A 24805-nucleotide genomic window follows, 5' to 3' on the forward strand; every position below is an offset into this window, starting at 1 on the left:
ATTACGCGTAATGATCCGTAAGCGTAGTTTTTTCCATTACGCCCAGCACTGCACCGCACTGCATGCAGTGAGTTAGAGCATAAAACGTAAATTAACATGGGACAATTAACATAAAACATGACAGAGAGGGATACCTTTCATTGGCTGTATGCTTCACTGAATGCCACCTAAAGGTTGCATAACGTGCAGTGCGACTTTTTCGTTCCGCCATGTTGCATTCTTTTATGCAGGGAATGCAATGTCCTACTGTGAACCTAGCCTAGTGTTTAGTAAAGTTTATAAAAGTTATAAAAATAAATGGAGGTTGATGTGAGTAAATTGGTTAGTAGCATATAGCTGCTTAGCAAAATATTTTACTTGTGTAGGTAGTACTGATTAATGTTCACACTAAAGTGGGTGCTTGTAATAAGGAATTAATATTCTAGAGGTTAATTAGGAAACCTGTTCTGCACAAAAAGTACATTGTACAATTATGTACATAACCCTGATGTAGACCTTCAGAATAAACATGCCCATTATATAAATCTAGCATGGTTGCCTGCGAAAGTCACTAACTACTCGAGAAAGTGCTTTACAGCGAGGTTAGAAAAGCTGTTGGTCTGGAAAATCCACCCTAACAAATGGAGGCGTGTTTGCAGCGGTTGCAAAAAGTCCAATCATTTCCAAGTGTACTTAAAATCAGCTTGATTGGCAACAATTATCATATCAATGGGGACCTTTACTTCTGCTGAATCAATAGACAAAGTTCCAGTGAATGCTGCCATACTCTGGGCTGGTGCATATAAAGTTTAAAAGAAAAGTAATTTCTATTTATTCATGAATTTGTTTCTTTTTCAGACTGCCTCTGCAAAATATAAAAGGTTTTTAAAGCGAGAAAGTAAAGTTTATATCGGATGACTTCAAGGACCGGTCACAATGGCTAACAGATCGAGAGAGCTTGATTCAGAGACAGGATCAAGCCTCAGTACGCTAACGGTGGAGAATGTGACAAGGCTAGAGCTGCAGTATGAATCCAGTGATGGAGACCTCTTAGAAAGAAGGAAAGTGGAAGACTACATCAGGAATGCCCAAATGTATGATCAGCAGCAGGATAGCAGACAGTCCTTGACCTCCACCATGCATTCAGAAGAGCCTTTTAAGACAAGCCAGCCTAGCATCCTGGAAGATACTTATGATAACAATGGTATGTTACCCTATCTTCTGAAAGACCACCATTGCAAGCAGATAAGAGGCTTGTCTACATACATGCATCCTTAAAGTGAGATGAGTAAGGAGGCTGCCATATTTATTTAAATTTCCCGGCTGACCTGCCTATCCTCTGCCTCTAATACTTTTAGCCATAGACCCTGGAACAAGGATGCAGATCAAATGTTTCGGACTGAAGTCTGACTAGATAAGCTCCATGTTTGTTTCTGGTGTGTGATTCAGACACTACTGCAGCAGGAAAGATCAGTAGGACTGCCAGGCAACTGGTATCGTTTAACAGGAAACAAATATGTCAGCCTCCATATTCCACAAAGTTTAGGTGTCCTTTAACGCCATTCATCGTAGCGTTTAAAACAAGAACTATCAGACCCAAACCTGCAGTGGAAAATGATGGCAGCAGAATGAAAGTTTAATTCAGACGTTTGGTTTTGTGAGACCTACTGTTATTGCTTTGTTTGTGAAAGATTCATATTATCAATAGTAACTAACGTTTGTAATGTGTACCAGTGCACTAGCCAGGGTGGCTTCAGAGGTGCACCCATGTATTCATCGGAGCTAGGGTGCAGGGCTTTTTGGTGCAGGGTGAGCCTAATGATGGTGCACCCTGCTGCTGCACAAATTCTGGGCACTGGTCATTACTATTCCCCCTCCGAGTTGTAGCAACTTGGAAGGAGAAGTATGTGGTGTGGAATTATTATTATTTTTTTTATTATTATATACAGAGTATATATAGTCTTGTCACTAACTGTCCCTCCAAGGAGCTCACAATCTAGTCCAGGCATGGGCGAACTTGACCCTCCAGCTGTTAAGGAACTACAAGTCCCACAATGCATTGCAGGAGTCTGACAGCCACAGTCATGACTCATAAAGGCAAATGCATTGTGGGACTTGTAGTTCCGTAACAGCTGGAGGGCCGAGTTTGCCCATGCCTGATCTAGTCCCTACCATAGTCATATGTATATGTATGTATTGTGTAGTGCATGTATATTTTAGTCTAGGGCCAATTTAGGGGGAAGCCAATTAACTTATCTGTATGTTTTTGGGATGTGAGAGGAAACCCACGCAGACACGGGGAGAACAAACAAATTCCTTGCAGATGTTGATCTGACTGGGATTCGAACCGGGGACCCAGCAATGCAAGCCGAGAGCGTTAACCAGGGTCGGACTGGGACACTGGGGGTCCACCAAAGAAATTTCAACCTGGGGCCCACACATCCCATGATTGCGGGGGAAAAAAGGCATGACCATGCACCAGAAGGTGGGTGTGGTCATGATGTATTATGGACAGGGCCAAATGTACATGATCTTAGCAGCATTGTAATTCAGAGACACTGCTGCCCAGCAAAACTTTGCATAGAGTCCCCTCCTTCAATATAAAGTAATGTCCTACTTTGCAGAGGTTGCGACCGCACAGGTTGCAGAGGGTGCGACCGCATCGGGGCCCTTGGGCCAAAGGGGCCCCGAGGGCCCCGAGGGGCCCTCCCTCAACTACAGTATTACCTCTCTATTGGTCCTTTGCTCATAATAGTCACTTCTATAGATACTTTGAACAGTGGTAATCATTAACTAGCTATTTCCCATCCCTTTCTTGCACCTCTGACACTGTAGTTGCCATTGGCAGGTTTTGGTGCGTCGTTTCATTTGTTATGTATAGAGTGCTTGGGGGGGCCCCATTGTAAAATTTGCATCGAGGCCTACAGCTCCTTAGCTACGCCACTGCGTCTCAGCACGCGTGATTACAGCACTGAGAAGATAATTTTTGTGCTGCAGGCAGCAATTGGAGCTCTGTCAGACAAGGAGGGGGGCCCACCAGAGACCTGGAGGGGGCCACCGAGGGAAAAAACTGTACTACTGTGGCCCAGTCCGACCCTGGCGCTAACCACTACGCCACCGTGCTGTGGAATATAGCATTACAGCTATAGCCGTGCCAAACTTCGGCACTATGCCAAAAAGCCCTGCTTTTCCTAAAGATGACCACTAACTGTCCAATTTCTAGCAAAAAAATCGTTCGAGCAATCAGATAATTCTGATCGGAAGAAAAATCGTTCACTACACCATCAACAAACCATTCTTTGCTTCCTATCTATCACAACCAACAAGAAAATCCAAATTTTGGTTTGACAAAAATCCGATCTGCCGACTATTTTTATAAACGTTCATAATCGATTGTGCCCATCAACTGAGATTTACAACCAATCTGATCAGAATTTCTGATCGCTCTAATGATTTTTCACTAGAAATTGGATTGTTAGTGGCCACCTTAAGGAGACTAGGGCCCTGGTGCCCAATTTTTTTTCTCAGAGTACCCAGCAAGCTCATTGTGAGCCAGAATCACTAGGAGTTCATAAGGAACCAAAAAGTCCCTTACTAACAAACAAACAAAAACAAAAAAGCTATGCAGAATATAAATTTGCCTTCTTAAAACACAAGGGGCTTGTAATGCTGGGGGGGGGGGGGGGGGGGGTATACTGTCTGACCACCCAGCACAATAAAGCTAAGAGCAGGATAATGGAAGAGGCTACACAGGCTGCCCAGAGCAACTGCAGCTCTGGGTTTCCAATAATACACAATGGCAGTGCAGTGCGATGTTGCGCTACTTTTGCGATAGCAAACATTCAGGCGAATACAAGACAGACTGGAGTGAGGTAGCCAACAGCAACCACAGCAATGGCTACCTCGCAAGGACAGGACTGGAATGAAGCAGCCAATCGCGACCGCAGCAATGGCTTACTTCACAAGGACAGGACTGGGAGGATTCGCCGCTCCTGCGCAGGAGATTGGCGCAACCCACAAGGCAGAGTACAAGAGCACAGATAAATCACACAAGAGTATCACAAGAATTATAATTACAGCTATCAATGTGATACAGTAATCCGCGAACGCAATATGGAAAACAACAAACACGCTAGTATGCATATATATTGGCAATGAACCAATATATGACGCAAGACTAGCAAAAATAACAAACGCTGACTAGAATATGTATATATTGGCAATGAACCAATATATGACATAAATCAGGATGACTAGCTAGATCTGAAGCAATGCAGCAACTAAGCTAGGCAATACAATACTTCGACTCTATACTAGAAGGAGTACGTATATATGTCCCCGTGGGAAATATATAACGTAACTCCACAAGAACTAAACTAGAAAGTAACAATACAAGGAACTATATTTCACAGTGTTCAGAGACCCAGTATCAGCCTAGACTGACAAACTATGATGGGCAGGGCACGCCTGCAGGAAGCAAACCTTTATACTGAAGTCATCCAATGAAAGCAGAGATGCAAATCTCCACACAGGTGAATGGTATTCAGTCACAAGCAGGCTGGCTTGACCACCATTCCCTAGCTGACAGACTATCACAAGCAATGCTATGCTAGCAAATGCATGTGAAGGAATCAGAACTACTTGGCTGCAGCACCTCTGCAGCCAGCAGTACATGCTGCAGAAGCGATCATGACAGGGCTTGATTCACAAAACGGTGCTAACTGTTAGCACGGGCGTTATCCCTTGCCATTGTCCACGATCGCGTGATCGCGGGGCTTTGCGTGCGCAAAAGATCGCACGCTAACTGTTTAGCACGCCCGTGCTAACAGTTAGCACCATTTTGTGAATCAAGCCCAAGGTATTTGCAATTATTCAGCTTATGTAAACAGGAAAGATCTCCCATGATGTATTACTGGTGAATATGCAAATCATCTCTTTAATAAGCTGCGTTAAGAAGAAGAATATTTAGACTTTGCAGATGTGATTCTGATTCATGCCGTTTATTACATGCACCCCATGCCTCTAAATGTCAGAAAAGTCCAGAACTACTTGTTTGGATTGGAAAGTGTCCCTATGGCCTTTTCATTTTTGAGAGCCATACTAATCCAACTTGAATCCAGCTGTTTCAGCTTGGCTGGTCCTCATCACTCCAAGGCATGGATTGATTTGAACTCCAGCAGTTCTGGATGTGTGTTTAGCTTTTAGAGACATACAGTGGTTGGGTAAAGAGGACATCCTGGGGAATCGACATCAGTAAAGGGAGGAGTGGCCAGAGAAACTGTGATAAGGCACTGCACAAAGCTCCCTGCCGCACCATGGTGAAGTCTGCTATTATTTCCTAGGGAAGTCTGTAAAAATAGATCCAGCAATCTTGATCATTCGACAATACCAGTAAACAGCTGTGGATCTCACTTCACCAGCTTGTAGCTGGCGAAAAAGTTTGCTGCATACTTGTGCCTTCAAGCAAGTTTGTAAACATGTGCAAAACTGCGTAATTGAAGTTTTGTGTGTATGTAACATTTAGATCCTAACTATGCCCCCCAAATTTTCTTTGAAGCCATAAAATATACTGCTATTTGGCTAGCATGTAAAATAGGCAAACCAGTGAGAATGGCTTTTTTCATATATAGTAAGTCTGCTGCTTTCCAAAGGTTTCAACTGAAGGTGGGACAATCAAAAGCACTTTCTGCCAATTTGGATTGGCCCAAATACAAGCTGCGTACATTACATTTGCATGCACGTTGAAGAATTACCATCTTGTTGGCAATGGCTAGTCTGTATTAGTGTTGGGCGAACAATGTTCGCCACTGTTCGGGTTCTGCAGAACATCACCCTGTTCGGGTGATGTTCGAGTTCGACCGAACACCTGATGGTGTTCGGCCAAACCGTTCGGCCATATGGCCGAACTAAGAGTGCATGGCCGAACGTTCCCCGAACGTTCGGCTAGCGCTGTGATTGGCCGAACGGGTCACGTGGTTCGGACCCGAATGCGCTCTGATTGGCCGAACGGGTCACGTGGTTTGGGTAAATAAATACCCGATCCACGTCATTTCTCCGCCATTTGTCTGTGGGTTTAGCTTTGGGTAGGCAGGCAGGGTAGTTCTCTCTCCAGCCAGGCTAGCCAGGGTCCCCCCAGTCATTGTGTCGCTGCTGGGAACAGTAGTACACCGCTCACCCACACTATATAGCATTGTGTTTACTGCCACTCTGTGTACACCGCTCACCCACCACTGTATAGCATTGTGTTTACTGCCACTCTGTGTCTCTGCTGGGAACAGTAGTACACCGCTCACCCACCACTGTATAGCATTGTGCTCTGTGTCGCTGCTGGGAATAGTAGTACACCGCTCACCCACCACTGTATAGCATTGTGCTCTGTGTCGCTGCTGGGAATAGTAGTACACCGCTCACCCACCACTGTATAGCATTGTGCTCTGTGTCGCTGCTGGGGATAGTAGTACACCGCTCACCCACCACTGTATAGCATTGTACTCTGTGTCGCTGCTGGGAATAGTAGTACACCGCTCACCCACCACTGTATAGCATTGTGCTCTGTGTCGCTGCTGGGAATAGTAGTACACTGCTCACCCACCACTGTATAGCATTGTGCTCTGTGTCGCTGCTGGGAACAGTAGTACACCGCTCACCCACCACTGTATAGCATTGTGCTCTGTGTCGCTGCTGGGAATAGTAGTACACCGCTCACCCACCACTGTATAGCATTGTGCTCTGTGTCGCTGCTGGGAATAGTAGTACACCGATCACCCACCACTGTATAGCATTGTGCTCTGTGTCGCTGCTGGGAATAGTAGTACACCGCTCACCCACCACTGTATAGCATTGTGCTCTGTGTCGCTGCTGGGAATAGTAGTACACCGCTCACCCACCACTGTATAGCATTGTGCTCTGTGTCGCTGCTGGGAACAGTAGTACACCACTCACCCACCACTGTATAGCATTGTGCTCTGTGTGACTGCTGGGAATAGTAGTACACCGCTCACCCACCACTGTATAGCATTGTGCTCTGTGTCGCTGCTGGGAATAGTAGTACACCGCTCACCCACCACTGTATAGCATTGTGCTCTGTGTCGCTGCTGGGAACAGTAGTACACCGCTCACCCACCACTGTATAGCATTGTGCTCTGTGTCGCTGCTGGGAATAGTAGTACACCGCTCACCCACCACTGTATAGCATTGTGCTCTGTGTCGCTGCTGGGAATAGTAGTACACCGCTCACCCACCACTGTATAGCATTGTGCTCTGTGTCGCTGCTGGGAATAGTAGTACACCGCTCACCCACCACTGTATAGCATTGTGCTCTGTGTTGCTGCTGGGAATAGTAGTACACCGCTCACCCACCACTATATAGCATTTCTGTACTGCCACTGTACTGCTGCCAGTCAGCGTGTACTTTAAGGATAAGTGAAATGAAGAAGAAATCCTGTGAAAGAGGGAGGGGCAAGGGAAGAGGTGTTTCCCCTGACGGTTCATGTACAGGCCACAGTGGAGCACCGAAGAAAACCCACTCAATACCGCCCATGTTGTCCAGGAAATCAACCCTCACAAATCCAAAAGAACAGGACCAGATAATTAATTAATTGGATGACTTCTCAAGCATCCAGCAGTGGGTTAAGCAGCACCAGCACATCACGCACGAGGTCCGAGTCCTCAGCCAGTTACAAGGAGCCAGTGGGCACAAAGCTGACACAACCGGCAGCGACACCACGCACACAACTGCCAAATAACCAGTCCAGGAATTTCCTCAGGACACAATGGGGTATTCGCAGGAGCTATTCCCAGCCCAACAAACTTCCACCTTTCAAAGGTCAATGGAACAGCCAGAAATGTTGTGCCCGGATTCACAACCATTTACTGTGGGAAATGCACCGCGCACTGAAATGCAAGGCGAGTCCGAGGACTTTGAAACCCAAATCCCAGAGCAAGTTGGGCAGGAGGGGTTTCAATTGCAGGAGGTCGGCCGAGAAGATCTGGAAGACGACGTTGGAGTGAGCTGCGTAGAGGATGTTCTGGGGAGCTCTACTCCACGGCGGCGGCCCACAATCACATATGACGAGTTTGAGGAGATGGAAGAGGAGGGTTTGGACAATGTGGACACAGACCCAGATTTTGTATGTGAAGGAGAACATCGCCATCGTAGCAGCACAGATGAGTCTGTTGAAGAACCCACTGCTGCACGAGTTCGCCTTGTGCCACAAGGTAGGCGGCGCGAAATTTCAGGCACCACAAGCGTGGAAGTTCAAGTGAGATGCAAAAGAGGCGCAAACAGAAATCGCCAGCAAGGCAGGTGCTCCAAAGTCTGGCCTTTCTTTGAAGACTGCAGTGAGGATGGTACCATGGTGATTTGCAAGGTGTGCAAGACCCGCCTGAGCAGGGGGACCTCTCCACCACCAGCATGACCCGCCACATGGTATCCAAACATCCCACTCTGTGGGCAAACGCGGCAGGACAGGGTACCAGCAACACTGCCTCCCTTGGGGTCACCAGATTCACCACCAGACCCTCCTCAGCAGCAGCAGTAGCCCAGCCATTGCGTGGTTCACAACAACATTCACAAACAGACGACGCTGACACTGTCACTTTCCGAAATAGTGCTCTTGAGGTCTCCCAGTCTTCATCAAACACAACAACCAACAGCCCTTCAGTGTGCAGCCCTACGGTTCAGTTGTCTGTCTCAGAGATGTTTGAGCGCAAGAGGAAATTGCCAGCAAATGACCCCCGGGCCGTGGCACTAACAGCCAGCATAGCCAAGCTTCTGGCCTGCGAAATGCTGCCATATCGAGTGGTGGAGAGAAACAGCTTCAAGGGCATGATGTCAGTGGCCATCCCACGTTACGTGGTTCCCAGCCGCTACCACTTTGCGCGCTCTGCAGTGCCTGAGTTGCATGAGCACGTGGTCAGCAAAATAACCCGAAGCTTGAAGAATGCCGTTGCCTGCAAGGTTCACCTCACCACTGACACCTGGACGAGTGCGTTCGGCCAGGGTCGATACATCTCCCTTACCGCGCACTGGGTGAACCTTGTGGAGCCTGGCAGCGATTCCTCACCTGCTACGCCGCGGATGTTGCCCACGCCGCAAACAGCTGCACCGCCGTCCCTCCCACTGGATAACAACAGCAGCACCTACCTCTCTGACTCCTTCTCCTCCAACGCATCTCAAAGCTGTACCTCATCCGGAAACGCTAACCCAGCAGCAGTAGGATCGAGGAAGCAGTGCAGCACAGCTGTTGGCATGCATCAGCAAGCGTTGCTGAAGCTGATCTGCCTTGGGGATAAGCAGTACACAGGGGAGGAAATTTGGAGGGGAATAAAGGAACAGACGGATTTGTGGCTGGCAAGCATGGACCTGAAACCGGGCATGGTTGTGTGTGATAATGGGAGTAATCTCATTCACGCTTTAAGGTTGGCTAAGCTGACACACATCCCTTGCCTGGCGCACGTGATGAACCTAGTAGTTCAGCGGTTCCTGAGGACATACCCAGGCGTGGCCGATCTTCTGTTGAAGGTGCGACGAGTGGCCAAACATTGTAGAAATTCCAGTACTGCTTCAGGGGCACTCGCCAAGATGCAGGAGCGCTTCAATCTCCCCCACCATCGCTTGCTGTGTGATGTCCCTACGCGCTGGAATTCTACGCTGCACATGCTAGCCCGCTTTTGCGAGCAGAAGAGTGCAGTGGTCCAATACATGACGGCGCAGTACCGAGGCGCATCCGGACAGCTGCCAAGCTTCTGTGGATCCGATTGGGCCAACATGTTGGACCTCTGCCAAGTCCTCCAAAATTTTGAGCAATCCACGTTGCTTGTGAGCAGTGACAACTCTTCAGTCAGCATTACCATACCACTGCTGTGTTTACTGAATAAGTCAATGTTGAAAATCAAGGAAACAGCTGTCATGATGCAACTGGGGGAATCTGAAGGAGAAAACGATCAGCGTGATGATACCAACATCAGGCCATCTGCCTCAGGAAACGCTGGCCCCAGCAGCTATGACGAAGAAGAGGAGGAGGAACAGCTGGAGTTGGAGCAGGAATTTCATGCCACCACTGACGAGGGCCAGAGCGGTGCACGTTGGACTTCCACAATTCAGCGCGAATGGTCAGCAGAAGCAGACCAGGAAGAAGGTGACGACTATGATGCATCACAACTATCACAACGCTCACAAGAGGATGATGAGGATTCTGGCAGAACTCTGGCACACATCTCTCAATTCATGCTAGACTGCATTGAACGCGACCCACGCATTGTGCGCATTCTGGACAACACCAATTACTGGGTTTATACCCTTCTGGATCCATGGTACAAACACAATGTTCCAAAACTGCTTGAAGAAAGAGTCAGACAGGTCAAAATGGAAGAATACCAGCAGGCCCTTGTGGAGACTTTAGAGAGGAGATTGACATCCTCCCCCTCCTCTAGCCAGTTGTACGCCGACAGACTGACTTCCGCAAACCCAGGACGACCAGGAGGGCAACAAACAACACAAGCCGCAGCTAGTGCCCAAAAGGGAATGGTATCGGCAGTGTCCTTGGAGTGGGAAAATTTTCTGACACCCATGCAGCAGCCCACAGAACAGCAAGCGTGCAGATCCACCTCCAACACCGATCGCCTGGAGAAGATGGTCAAGGACTACATGTCAGATGGCATAGCTGTGTTGAACAATCCATCTGCACCTTTCAACTATTGGGTATCGAAGCTAGACACCTGGCACGAACTGGCAATGTACGCAATAGAGGTGCTGGCTTGCCCGGCAGCCAGCGTTATGTCGGAACGCTGTTTCAGTGCTGCCGGAGGGATCGTCACAGATCGGCGTATCCGCCTCTCCACAGAAAATGCAGACCGTCTGACTCAAATTAAAATGAATCAATCCTGGATTGGAAACGACTACGCAACACTCCCGGACCCCAACCAAGTAACATGAACAATGAACATCTGTGATGGGTTAGCGTTTCCGGTCCCTGTTTATTGAACCTCTCATCTGTATTACATTTATGACTGCATGGCGACAAAATGCATTGCTACCCGCACGCTTCTTGTCCTCATGCAAGGCCTGGGTTGCGCCTCAAAGCGTGGCCTTCTCCTCCTGCGTCTCCTCCTGTTCCATCACGTGTGCTGCTGCTAGGTTAGCGTTGCCGGTCCCTTTTTGCGGAACCTCTTATCTGTATTACATTTATGACTGCATGGCGACAAAATGCATTGCTATCCGCACGCTTCTTGTCCTCATGCAAGGCCTGGGTTGTTGTGTCTCAAAGCGTGGCCTTCTCCTCCTGCGCCGCCCTCCTCCTGTTCCATCACGTGTGCTGCTGCTGGGTTAGCGTTACCGGTCCCTTTTCCTGGAACCTCTTATCTGTATTACATTTATGACTGCATGGCGACAAAAAGCATGTTACCTGTGCAAAGAAAAATGACATTTTCCGCATTTAAAAGACATTTTTTCCTTTGAAACTTTACAATCAATTTTCTCAAAAACTATAAGCTCTTTTTCAAATATTTTTTTCCTCTTGTACCCACTCCCAAGGTGCACATACCCTGCAAATTTGGGGTATGTAGCATGTAAGGAAGCTTTACAAAGCACGAAAGTTCGGGTCCCCATTGACTTCCATTATGTTCGGAGTTCGGCGCGAACACCCGAACATCGCGGCCATGTTCGGCAAACGTTCGCGAACCCGAACATCCAGGTGTTCGCCCAACACTAGTCTGTATGCACAAAACATGAATTGGTGGGACCCAATGATTAGAGAACTGTTGTTTTTAATTGTAGTTTCACTTACCCTATGCTTTTAACTAATCTTTTATCTGTCTATAACAGAAATATAAAGCTAGAAACTCATTTAAGGCCAAGTATATTTGTAAACATAACTCCCATATATAGTTAGGATTCAATGTAAGTGATACATTAGCCTGTTGGCTATTTACTTTAGTTAGGTATACTTATATTGATATTTTCAGTTCCTCATTATACATGATAAACAAGAAGATAGATCCTATTCGTATGAGGCTAATTCCATACAACGGTAACAAGATATAAACAACAATTGGTTGATCAACAGATCACTTCTCCAATTGTATAGATCAGCTAGATGACTTTTTCGCCCAACCAGCCTGAATCAGGTTAGTGGTTGTGATACAAAATAAGATCTCTAGTACGGGATTAACTCCACTGTACAATGATAACAAAGACAGCCTATAACTCTGTTTACCTTCTTAAATATAATAACTAATATAAGTGTTAAAGTTGGAACTTATGTACGAACGAATGCTAATTGCATACATGTTTGTAATTCTTATAATAAGTTGTTGTTATAATTTCACTGTTCTTTGATAAAACAATAAAAATCATTATGGAAAACAAAAATTGTAGTTTCACTTAGATTATAACATTTAAAAACCAGGGAACAGTCTTATAATAAATGTAACTTTGGCACAATGCTTTCCTATTTGCAGATAAAGAAAAGGAAATGCAGGCCTCATACTCCGAAACAAGGAAGAAAAGGTAAGCATTTTCCTATCCTATCATAAAATCAGACAGCTTTATGGGTACTTTTATGGGGTCATGCTGCAGTCTGTCTTCTAGCTACTATATTGGCTGCTGCCATAATGGCATTATTCAGCATTTTTATAACTTCTAGCCCTGAGGTGGCCGTTTATAACTGTTGGCCCTAGGGGTGGGCCTTCAGAGGAAACCATAGACTCTGTCTAATTCACAACCAAGCCACTGACTGGTCATTTATTGTGGATCTCATCATGCATCTACCAGTGGTCAATAAGTCATTTTGATTGATGTTGGATTTACATAATTAATTACTTGATTGACACTGCATTCACTTTGAAAGACAATAAAATGTATTTTAATAGCAAGTAAAAAAAAATTTTTTAATTAAATTAAGGAAGTGTTTTGCTATCATTTTTCTTTTTCTAAAAAAGTTAATACAGAGGATGGTGCTACGAACAGGCAGAGCCGAGACTCAAACACTGGTTGCCTGTGTCAAAGGCAGAGCCCTCAACCACTACACTATCCAGCCACCACTGGCTGGACTATTCCGGGATGTATAGTTGATCCCGGAATAGTCCAGCCAGTGGTGGCTGGATAGTGTAGTGGTTGAGGGCTCTGCCTTTGACACAGGCAACCAGTGTTTGAGTCTCGGCTCTGCCTGTTCATAGCGCCTTCCTCTGTATTAACTTTTTTTGCTCCAAGTATTGGTAGGGGGAAGGGGATACCCCAGACCTTGAGGAATAGGCAGCTCTAAATTAATATAGCAGCGCCCTTCAATTAACTCGTTTGGCATTTTTCTTTTTCTACTTTTAATCCTCTGAGGAGTCAGGTGAGGTCTACTAATTCACCCATGCCCATCCACTTGAAATGGAGTAGAGATACAGAAACAGCGCTTTATTAAGAGAGTGAGAAAATGTTATCATATGCCTCCTCTTTCCTCCCACCGTTCCACCTGTTCAACACACAGAGGCACGGAAAAGCACATTGTCCCTGATCACTGGAACAAGGGTGCTTTGCACACAATAGGAGGCCTTCCAGCCCCTCGACAAGTGATGTAACAATGAGTCTATTTTATCTGTACACACTAAAGCATCTTGGCTGATAATTAGGCTTGAAGTATACCCGAAGCGACGCATGGCATGATGAGATAAACAATAAACATGTGTATGTACAGTACAAAACATATTAATAACCAGGTCGTCTTTCTTTTGTTATTATGCTGCCTTAAAAGGGTTATTTTTCAGACATGCAAGTGACAGCTTCTGTCTTGTCAGTACCTTGTCTGGATCATAGAAAACATCACTGATAAGCAAGTTACAGCCATAACATTTTTCCTGGCAGAATACAACTCTGACTGAAAGGATAGCTTAAAAAAAGGGTCAAGAGTTCATGTATTTTAGCTCTGGGAGACTTAATAGACTGCCATTTTGCAGAGGCAATAAAACATTCAATCTAATAAAATGTTATTCAATTCAATAAAATGTTTAAAAATAAAATCATGAGATATCTATTTTAGGAGTAGGAGGATAAATACAATTGTTTAGGTCATCGGTTTATTTCACTTTTGGTTTACTTTAAAAAGTGTTAGAAAGGAAGAGGGAAAAATGAGGAGAAGTGCAGAAATAGAGAAAATCTTTTATCAATGTGCACAATTCTGGACATATAGAGAAGTTAAATCACGAGCAATCAGTTAATCTTAAAAATCAATATCTATGGTAAACAGTGTATATTTTTGCCTAAATACATCTATTCTGAAGCACTTTAGGCTTAAACCTTTGTGAAACAAGAACACAACACCTAGTAACTAGAGAGATCCTTCACCCTTTACAAAGTGACCATGAGGCTGGCATAATGCAGTATTATTTTTAGGCAGGCTACATACAGCAGAAATGGATTGCTTTTTTCCAGTGGCTTCATTGTTACCTTGTTTTCTAGGCTGAGAATCTTATATACAGTTCTGTTCTGTTATAAACTGGATGTTGCAAAAGTGATTCTACAAAGTTGGCTTACCCATTCTAGTGACCAGTGGCGTAGCTAAGGAGCTGTGAGCCCCGATGCAAATTTTACATGGGGCCCCCCAAGCACTCTATACAAATTAATTGATACGGTGCACCAAAACCTGCCAATGGCAACTACAGTGTCAGAGGTGCAAGAAGGGGATGGGGAACAGCTTGTTAATGATTACCACTATTCAAAGTATCTATAGAAGTGATTATTATGAGAACAGGATCAATAGAGAGCTAACACTGTAGTTGAGGGGAGGCCCTTTGGGGCCCCTCTGGCCCAAGGGCCCCGATGCGGTCGCTACCTCTGCACCCCCTATTGCTACGCCCCTGCTAGTGACATATAGTACAGTAGAATGCAGTCAATTATTCAGGATACCCACTTTTATGGTAATTTTCTGGTTTCAGCATCAGAAACACTTCCTATATCTATATAGTGCTGTATAATGAATGTAGTCCTTTCTCCCTGTAATATTTAGCCTTGGCTGATTAGCTATGCGGAATTCTCCCCATGCATTCTGGGAGATGAGGTATATTTTGTACTGACTTCGGAACTCTCACTAAATATAAACAAACATTCCACAGGATTAGATATCGCCACCTGTGATACATTTCAGAATGTAAATCAGGGTTAGGAAAGATTTTAAAATGGACAAACACTGACTAAACAATTTATAAATGAATAGTATAAAAAATAAGTAATTATTGTTCATTATGTTATTTTCACTACATTTCCACTTTAATCACCAATAACTCAAACCAATACTACCTGATGTAAATGGCTGTTACCGATCTATCTTTCTACATGTGATCTGGATAGAGCATCCATCCAGTAGACTGTATATACACGGAGTGTCTGCACTTCAAGACTCGGTGCAGTGGGGAGTTAGCAGCATGGAATGACAACTACTGCAGTCACAAAAACAGCACTCTATTATTTTTAACATCCTGCCATGCAGTAAACAAGCTCTTCATAAAGTTCTCATCTCTATTAAATGCGTTGTGTTCAGGCAGAACATTTGGAACACCCCAGGAATGTACAGAAGGCCTTTTTTAGCATTTGTGTGTACAAAGTCTAACAGAGCTCCAGTTCAAATATTTGCACATCTGATGGTGTTTTATTATTTGCTGTATTTTAAGCAGTATAGACTCACCAAGAAGCTATTTGATGAGATTGTGGAGAGCAGAGCGGGCTCAGTTTTCAGGGATTTTCAGTTTCCAGCTGTGACCAGAGATGATGATTACTGAACTGTATAAGACGTGCATTAATGCATTGTTTCTCATTAGATGTGCAGTCATCAATGTACAGTAATTGGCATTGCCGCTGCCATAAACACATATATTGCTCATACCTGTGACATTATTATGAGCCATGTTTTTTTCATGATAAAAATCGGATCTATTCAAAACTATATTGTACATTTTATGCATTTATTGTTTTAAGTTTAGACGGCACTTTATGTAGTTACATAGGGGTATAATTACTACTTAATAATACTACTGTACAAATGCTGTATGCAGACAGCGCACAGCAATTTCACCAACAATCACGCAAGTAACATAGCGCATGTTGCACACATACTGCAACATGGGCATTGCTAGTTTAACATGCATTGTGCAAATGGTGTAACATGTGTACATAACATGAGTTGTGCTCTGTGCGTAGCAAGCTATGTTACTTGTGTAAATACCAGAAAAATTGCTGTGTGATGTCTGTGCATTTTGTGTCAGCCCCTGATCCAAAGAACACAAACACAGCTTTTTTTAGGATCCTGGAGCCAGCTCTGGCATGGCTGGCTTACATTTTTGGGTGGTGCCAAGCAACCTTTTGCTAATTCCTGGCTTGTTTATTTGCGATAAAGGACACTGGTGTAAGATTAAGCCTTGTAAACACGTATGAGGACTGTCTGGCAAGGAGCAGAGCTCGATCTCTTGGGTGAAAGTGCAGGTTCAAGGCTGTACAGATAGCATGAGGGCTAGCGACGAGTTCTGTTGCCATGCAAGGAGAGGAGGGCTGATAAGGAGCATCACAGAGTGGGCAGGGTGAGAGTGTAGAACAGTGCCCTTGGCCAATTTGACTTGCTGTTGCGCTGAAGAGGATTCGAGGCTGTACACTCACTAGAATCTTGTCAGACAGCCGTGGGTGAGTTTAATATAGCCTGTGTAGAAGGCTTTAGAGCTAGGACCATGGTCGTCTCATCATAGGATGGTTGTAAGTTCTGCCATGGTCCTAACTAGTGCCTGCAGATGCCTGTGTATTTCTAATGCCTTAAGAGGCAGGGTTACAGTATTTACAACCTGCTGAGTATGACCTAGAGATCTCATTTCTTTGATAATCTGTCCATTGATAAGACTTTTCTGCGAGCAACTACAGTTTATAGTTCCCAGGGATGCTTAGCATAGGCTGATTATTTTTGCACTGACTTCATAACTCGCAGTAAACAATCATTATGCAGAAATCACCTGGCGGAACTAAAGATGTCATCGCCTGTGATAAATTTCAGAATGTAAATCAGGGAGAGAAAAGATTTTACAATGGGCAAACTCTGACTAAATATTCTATAAATGAATATTGTAAAAAAAAAAAAAAGAAAAAAGCTATTTATTAATTACGTTATTTTCCTAACAGTATCTCTTTAAATTGTGATGAATCGCAATATGATAAAAGTTACTACTGATTAAACTATAAAGTACTAACATTGTTCTGGTCCTCCTGAAGGGGTTGAGAGAGTTCAGGGAAACACTGGCATGTAAACAGATTCAGAAGACAGTACACAACCAAGACATATATTACTGTAAAAACACCATTTGCTGTAGTTAACTGTCAATACCTGCAAAAATGTTGCTCAGTTAAGGGAAAATGATTGCCATGTGCTGCCCAGTAATACATCCCCCACTGGCCGCCATCACTCTGTTCATATTCCAGGCATGTACAGTCTTTGTGTACAATTTAGTTAGACACAGATGAATGGCGGGCAGCTATCCGCTCACACAGTATTTTAGGAGCTGCCTGAGTGAGATCTCAGGTGCTTACATTCCATACATTCATGTTTTCATGATACTTGGTAGATATACAATCTTTTCATGCTACACATTTTAGCAAGGATTGGAAGAGTCGGGCTACAAAAAGGTTCCACCAGAGCTTCTGTGATCTAGGAACACTCATTTCTCAGATCTTAAAGTGGAATGAAACCCAGCATTTCTTCTTTGCTCTAAAACGTTATTTACAGCATGTTATATACTACCACCATTTTTTTTTTTTACTAGAACAGCATTCAATTAGTTAAACACAGAGCTTGAGAGTTCAGTGCAGAGAAATCTGGAGGCATCCAAACTTGAGATAATGTTATCTTGTGTTTACTTAATTGTATCAAGTAAGGAATGTGACACATTCTCTAACTGAGCAGAAGCTCCTTGACACAGAGAGACACTGAAAGCAGTTCTGCCTTCAATACAACATGAATTAAACCAGTTATGAATAAAATGCAAAGGCAGCTCTCAAAGCAAAAAACTGTACTTTTGGGAACTTGTATTTTCTAAATGAATAATAATATTTATGCACAAATGCAAATATGATAACCGTATGGCACATAAAAAGTAGGAAAACATGTTTTTATTGAATATTATGTCAGGGTTTTATACCGCTTTAAGGGATTGTGGACAATACTGTGTGTTTCTTTGTTTTGGCAGAAGATACACCCTCTAAACCAGCATGCTTTGCTCTTTTTTATTGCTTACCATTACAGTACTTTATTCATGCAATATATTGGTAGCCAAACCTCTACTGAGTCAAGTTTACAAGTCTTGGTGTTCTTGAGGACACCTTCACTTTAGAGGTCTAGGTGAGTTCATGGCTGAGACCAGATCCTGCTCATTTGTAAGAAATTTGAGAAAATTGGTCAACTCAACCGTTTTTCATCTTTCTGGAACGTCCTGTTAGATTATAAGGCTGATGAAGTCACAAGATGAGGCATGAGATTTTACTGTATGCTCTGAGGCATAATTTATGTACTCAAATAAAAAAACAACGCATAGACTTGCCTTCTGTTGTAGCCGATTAGGGTGAAGAGGGCAGTGTAGACACAGATCATAAAAGATGCTTTGTAATAGGAAAATGGGTTTTTCAGCTTGGGTGTTACAAGACAGGCTGACACTCCACAGTGCTGATGCAAAGAATGGAAAAAGCTGTCTCCACATGGATTTTACAATATTAGATTAATTTATTAGTGGTACCATAGCCACAGAAAGCGCAATGTTTCGGCACACAGGCCTTTGTCAAATGCTGAAAAGAACTTTTGACAAAGGTCTGTGTACCGAAACACTGTGCTTTCTGTGGCTATGGTACCACTAATAAATTGAGCTAATATTGCAAAATCCAGGTGGAGACCCAGCTTTTTCTATTCTTTCTTGTCAATAGTAGAAAAGTGAAAAACATCCGGCACTGCAGCGATTACACATTGCGTTTATTCCAGACTGTGCTCAAGTGGAATGCATACAGCAAACAGTACAATATGAGGAACAGTATATCCTACCATGGGTGTGTTGAGTGGCAGTGGGCGCAGGGTGTAGTTCGGGCAGCCTAACGGACGTTTCACACGGCGGTGCTTCTTCTGAGGCTTGTCCGTTAGGCTGCCCGAACTACACCCTGCGCCCACTGCCACTCAACACACCCATGGTAGGATATACTGTTCCTCATATTGTACTGTTTGCTGTATGCATTCCACTTGAGCACAGTCTGGAATAAACGCAATGTGTAATCGCTGCAGTGCCGGATGTTTTTCACTTTTCTACTATTGACAAGTTACAATGCTGTATTGGGTCATCCTGAGCACGCAGATCAGGTTCTCATGGGATTGATGTTAGAAAGCATCCTGTCATATCTCAAAGGCCAATCCTCCAGGTAGTGCCGGCCGCTACATAGCTTGCCTTCTCTTTTTTTCTATTCTTTGCATCTGACTGTAAACCCCTGTGGGATCCGGGTGTATGCAGGTTGACTCCCTGGTGCTATGACACAGCTGCAGCATAGAATATTAATTACTTTTTGGGGCTTAATGTATTGAGGATAAACTTGTGAGCAGCAAACCGGAGGAATGAGCTGCAGAATACCTGGGATGAGCTGGGGTAAAGTGCAGAGCTCCTCACTAGAGGCACCAACCCACAGATTTAGGCCCGGTTCACTGATTTAGGCCCGGTTCATTTAGCGTAATTAAATGGACCAGATCCTAACAGAGGTGAACGGATGCTATGTTTATCAATAGCAATCCCCCTCAAACAAGTTTGAATGGGGAATTGCAGTCTATTGAAATCAATAGGCTGCTTCCAAATTTGCGTGTGGGGAAGAAACCGGACGATTGGCACCATTTTTTTTCATCACACATGTGAATCCCCATAGCTGTGCATGGCACTGCTAGAGGGATATGGATGTGTACTCACATCAACACAACATGCGTCCCAGAGACTCACGTCGGCAAAAATTGAAATGGGTCCTAAAGATAACCTTTAAGTTCCCTCATGAGGAGAATGACTAGGTGATAGCCAAACTCTGATTCCCGCTAGCTGACTCCTGCCACTGCCTCTGCCAGTAGCCGGGGTTCAGCTATATAAGAACTGGACCTTGGCACCCATATCACTTCTGTAACCACAAATTACACAGTGATCTATTGCGGTGCCCAAATTACCAAACCGACTATTTGCCCATAGACCGCTATAAAGTAATTATAGTATCACAGCCCTTGCAATATCAAACAGGTCTTGTTTACTCATTAATTTTTACTGTTTTACCCTTGCAGCAAAGTCCCAGCTTCAGCCAGTGTGACAAAGACTATGGAAAATGTACAAAAATGTCAGACCAGAAGTGTGCACACCCAGACAGAATGGAGTTGTCATGACTTGTCTGCAGCAGGTATTACAACTGGTAAGTGAAAAAGGTTCATGTTTCAAATGAAGCCGCCACAAAATAATCAAATTTTTAATTAGCTGTTTAGTTATGGCAGCCTTCAGAAAACACAGAGGAAAATTATACTGAGGTAAACAACAATTTCCTATCACTGAGAAATAGATCTTAGGGCTGGTGCACACCGAGCGGCTTTTTCAGCGTTTCTGCAGCCGCTTGCGGCTGCGGATCCGCTTGGTCAATGTATCTCAATGGGGTGGTGCACACCAGAGCGGGAGGCGTTTTGCAGAAACGAAAAATGCCGGGGTGAGGCATTTTTTGGATTTCGGATGCGTTTCTGCCTCAATGTTAAGTATAGGAAAAACGCAAACCGCTCTGAAAAACGCCTGTTCAGAGCGGTTTTGCTGGCGTTTTTGTTACAGAAGCTGTTCAGTAACAGCTTTACTGTAACAATATATGAAATGTACTATACTGAAATCCGCTGCAGCAATCCGCAAAACGCTAGCAAAACGCCATAGAAAAATAAGAAAAAGCGTTTCAAAATCTGCTAGCATTTTGCGGATCTGCTAGCTGTTTTTGGTGTGCACCAGGCCATAATCATGAACCTATGTGTCTACTATGTACCAATCAAATGTCTTTATAGGAACCAACAGGGTGGTACAATAAACAATATTACACATATCAAAATTTTCGTCCAAATTGTGATTTTCTGAAATTCTGATCTCTTCCCCTCACTAATGTATTTCAATGGCATTATAAAAAAATTTCAGTCAGTAGGGAATTAGCTGGCAATTTTTTAAAGTTTGATCTGGCGGCAACTGGGCCATTTTCACTTATTGAGCATTTTAACCACTTTAGCCCACAGTGTTGTTTCAAGTTATGCATCTGAGCAACTTTAACCTCTTATTCATTTGCCAATAACTTTATCACTACTATCACACTGAAATTATCTATATCTTGTTTTTTTCCACCACCATTCAGGCTTTCTTTGGGTGGTACATTTTGCTAAGAATTATTTTATTTTAAATCCATTTTAACAGGAATATTAAGAAAGCAATGGAAAGAAATTCATTATTTCTCAAGTTTTTGGCCATTATAGTTTGAAATTAATACATGGTACCGTAATTAAAACCCATGTATTTTATTTGTCCATTTGTACCGGTTATTACACCGTCTAAATTATTTTCTTATCACAATGTATGGCGCCGATATTTTATTTGGAAATAAAGGTGCATTTTTTTCGGTTTTGCGTCCATCACATATTAGAAAAGATTAGTCCCTAAGGTAACTATGTATTTTTTTTATTGTATTTTTTTTTTTACCCCAACAAATTTGTGTAGCTGTTGGGGAGTGTGGGAGGTAAGGGACAAATTTTAACAGTAAAAAAATGTAATTATCTGGAAATATTTAGTCCTAGATGTAATATTACTATTTGGCCACAAGATGCCCTCAGAGCTTACTTCTGCATGTGTAGTATTACTACGCAAGGGGAAGTAAAGCATGGATGGAGCAGAAGTGGATTTATGAAAGACTGAACCGTCTTGCTGACAAGGTCGGTCTTTCATACGGGGACTTAGATCAATGAATGGGAACTGTGTTCCCATTCATTGATCTCCGGGCTAACGGAAGGTGGCGGGAGCCAAATAGACTTAAGTGGTTAATGGAATTGGTGCACATTTCACTTTAAAGGTTACCTTTCACAGTTTTGTGAATTTGCCAGCAGATTTTGGGGCACACTGCATTGAAGTCAATGGCACCAACTATAGCAGTTAATAGCAAAGCAATTTTTGAGGTATGTTCAGGAGAATTGTGGGAAGGGGGGGGGGGGCATTTTCAAAAAGGGCCTGCAGTTTCTGAGAAAATCAATTTAAAAAGTTCAAAGAAAAATGATATTTTGCTGCAGTACACTTTATATATATTATTATATATACACATTTCTAAGTTTTATATACATTATATAATTTATTAAGAAAATGTACAGCATTTACACTCCAGACTCTTCAAACACTTGTCACTCATGCACAGGGTCGGACTGGGACACTGGGGGCCCACCAAAGAAATTTCAACCTGGGGCCCACACATCCCATGATTGCGGGGGGAAAAAGGCGTGACCATGCACCGGAAGGTGGGTGTGGTCATGATGTATTATGGACAGGGCCAAATGTACATGATCTTAGCAGCATTGTAATTCAGAGACACTGCTGCCCAGCAAAACTTTGCATAGAGTCCAGAAAAAGAGAGAACACCAAGAGCCCAATATAGTGTAGTATGTACTGGTAAGGTATAATTGATAGAGTAATAATATTAATTTAATACTCACAAACCAGGGTTACCAAGTAGGCAACCACTGTTAAAGCAGGTGGGGAGATTGTCCTGACCCCACTCAGGATTAAAAAGTCGCTCTCTGTAGTTGAAGAAGGAAGGGTACAACCCTCCACCAAGGGTGGACTTGATGTAGATAATAGGATAACAGAGGCGCCAATAGGATAAAAAACACTAAAAGAACTTAAAAACCCATCTTGGTAATAGAGGAGGCAGTGGTGGACTCACCCCCTCCAAGCAGAACACACGACTGTGGATTTTCAGTCAAAACGCCTCTGATGATTTCTACTACCTACTGTAAGTGACAGCAACATAGGAGAAAATTAATTTATGGCTCATTTTACTCTGAAAGAAATTTACTTCTTATTTGTATGTGTTTACATGTATTTTACATTTTAAGATTTTCGCGATAGTTGTCCTTTAAGCACCACAGCCATTTTTTTCTTCAATTTTTAGGCTGTGATCATTGGGATTGGCATCTGACCATTGCATAGAGTGCAGCTGTCATTGGATTGTTGAGTGTGGCAACAAAAACGTGATTGCGGCGGGATTGCACAGACCTGGAATATTGAAATATACACCTGAGCTAGATAAGAGTCTCCAAACAGAGTGTAGAATTCAATAGAACACGTCCAGGACCAGTTAAAAAATAATTCAAAAAATAAACGTGCTGGAGCAACAAAGAGCTGTGCCATATGTGTTATCACCTGGGTAGAGCAAGTGTAAAATATTATGCTCAACTGCTCTCACTTTTGACCTTATGCCTCTCTCATAAAAATTGTTATTGTATTAGGATAGAAATGCACTGAGACGATAAAGGACATTCATCCATTCATATTGCTAGTCCTTAACGCTATCATTTAGTTTAATTGAATTGGGCTCCTGATTTTACCGTAATGCTGGTAAATGTAGTGTGGCATTTGTTGTTCTCCAATTTTGGACATCACATCACATAGTCACACCTGATTGGCCCACATAACAGGTGAATCCAGAAGACAAGAAGCAAGCTGTGCTTCAGGTCTAAACACATTGTGCGCATGAAATAAATATTCTGTGCACACTTTTGATTCTACACAATGTTTATATTCACTTATCAGTTGCCATAATCAATTTTTGTATCTAGTTTGTCATTAAAGAGATGGAGGACCGTCTCGCTGTGCATGCATGTATGTGACTGCAATCAAGTCTTTGATTACTGCTCTTCAAATCTCTGAGATTTTGCTTTAGACTGTTGAATGCACGGGAAGATGGCAGCTTAACCTTGATCAAAATGTCCTTCCTCACTGTGCTGGGTAATTTCTCAAAACAACTTTGAATTATTATTATTATTTCCATGCAGAAAATACTGAATCAGAAGATCAACCTGTGTCAGGGTCAGTTTCATCATCATCAATACAGATCGGAGTACAAAGTAAGTAAGCTCTGACTTCGTACGTCTTCTGTATGATCTGTTAAAAGCACTGTCAATATTTCAATACATACAATTAAAGTTTAACCACTTCACCACTGAGGGGTTTTACCCCCTGACCACGAGAGCAATTTTCACCTTTCAGCGCTCCTTCCATTCATTCGTCTATAACTTTATCATTACTTATCGCAATGAAATGAACTATATCTTGTTTTTTCCGCCACCAATTAGGCTTTCTTTAGGTGGGACATTATGCCAAGAATTATTTTTTTCTAAATGTGTTTTAATGGGAAAATAGGAAAAATGTGGGGAAAAAAAAATTATTTTTCAGTTTTCGGCCATTATAGTTTTTAAATAATGCATGCTACTGTAATTAAAACCCATGAAATTTATGTGCCCTTTTGTCCCGGTTATAAAACCGTTTAAATTATGTCCCTATCACAATGTTTGGCGCCAATATTTCATTTGGAAATAAAGGTGCATTTTTTTCAGTTTTGCGTCCATCCCTAATTACAAGCCCATAGTTTATAAAGTAACAGTGTTATACCCTCTTGACTTAAATATTTAAAAAGTTCAGTCCCTAAGGTAACTAATTATGTATTTTTTTTAATTGTAAATTTTTGAATTTTTTTTTAATTACAAAAAAAAAAAAATGGGGAGTGTGGGAGGTAATGAGTTAATTTTTTGTGTAA

General features: G+C 43.1%; 1 protein-coding gene across 5 annotated transcripts in view; it reads left to right on the forward strand.

Moving 5' to 3' along the window:
- ERICH6B (glutamate rich 6B) overlaps nt 1-24805 on the forward strand; it is a 241941-nt gene that overhangs the window by 61587 nt on the left and 155549 nt on the right. For all 5 annotated transcript variants that reach the window (XM_068267754.1, XM_068267755.1, XM_068267757.1 and 2 more), the window contains exons 2-5: nt 838-1183; nt 12439-12487; nt 20280-20404; nt 24045-24116. In XM_068267754.1, coding sequence (XP_068123855.1) covers nt 916-1183; nt 12439-12487; nt 20280-20404; nt 24045-24116 — 514 coding nt within the window. In that variant the 5' untranslated portion in view covers nt 838-915. The remainder of the gene's footprint in view (nt 1-837; nt 1184-12438; nt 12488-20279; nt 20405-24044; nt 24117-24805) is intronic.

The sequence above is a fragment of the Hyperolius riggenbachi genome, chromosome 2 (genome assembly GCF_040937935.1).
Source record: "Hyperolius riggenbachi isolate aHypRig1 chromosome 2, aHypRig1.pri, whole genome shotgun sequence".
NCBI classification, from domain to species: domain Eukaryota; kingdom Metazoa; phylum Chordata; class Amphibia; order Anura; family Hyperoliidae; genus Hyperolius; species Hyperolius riggenbachi.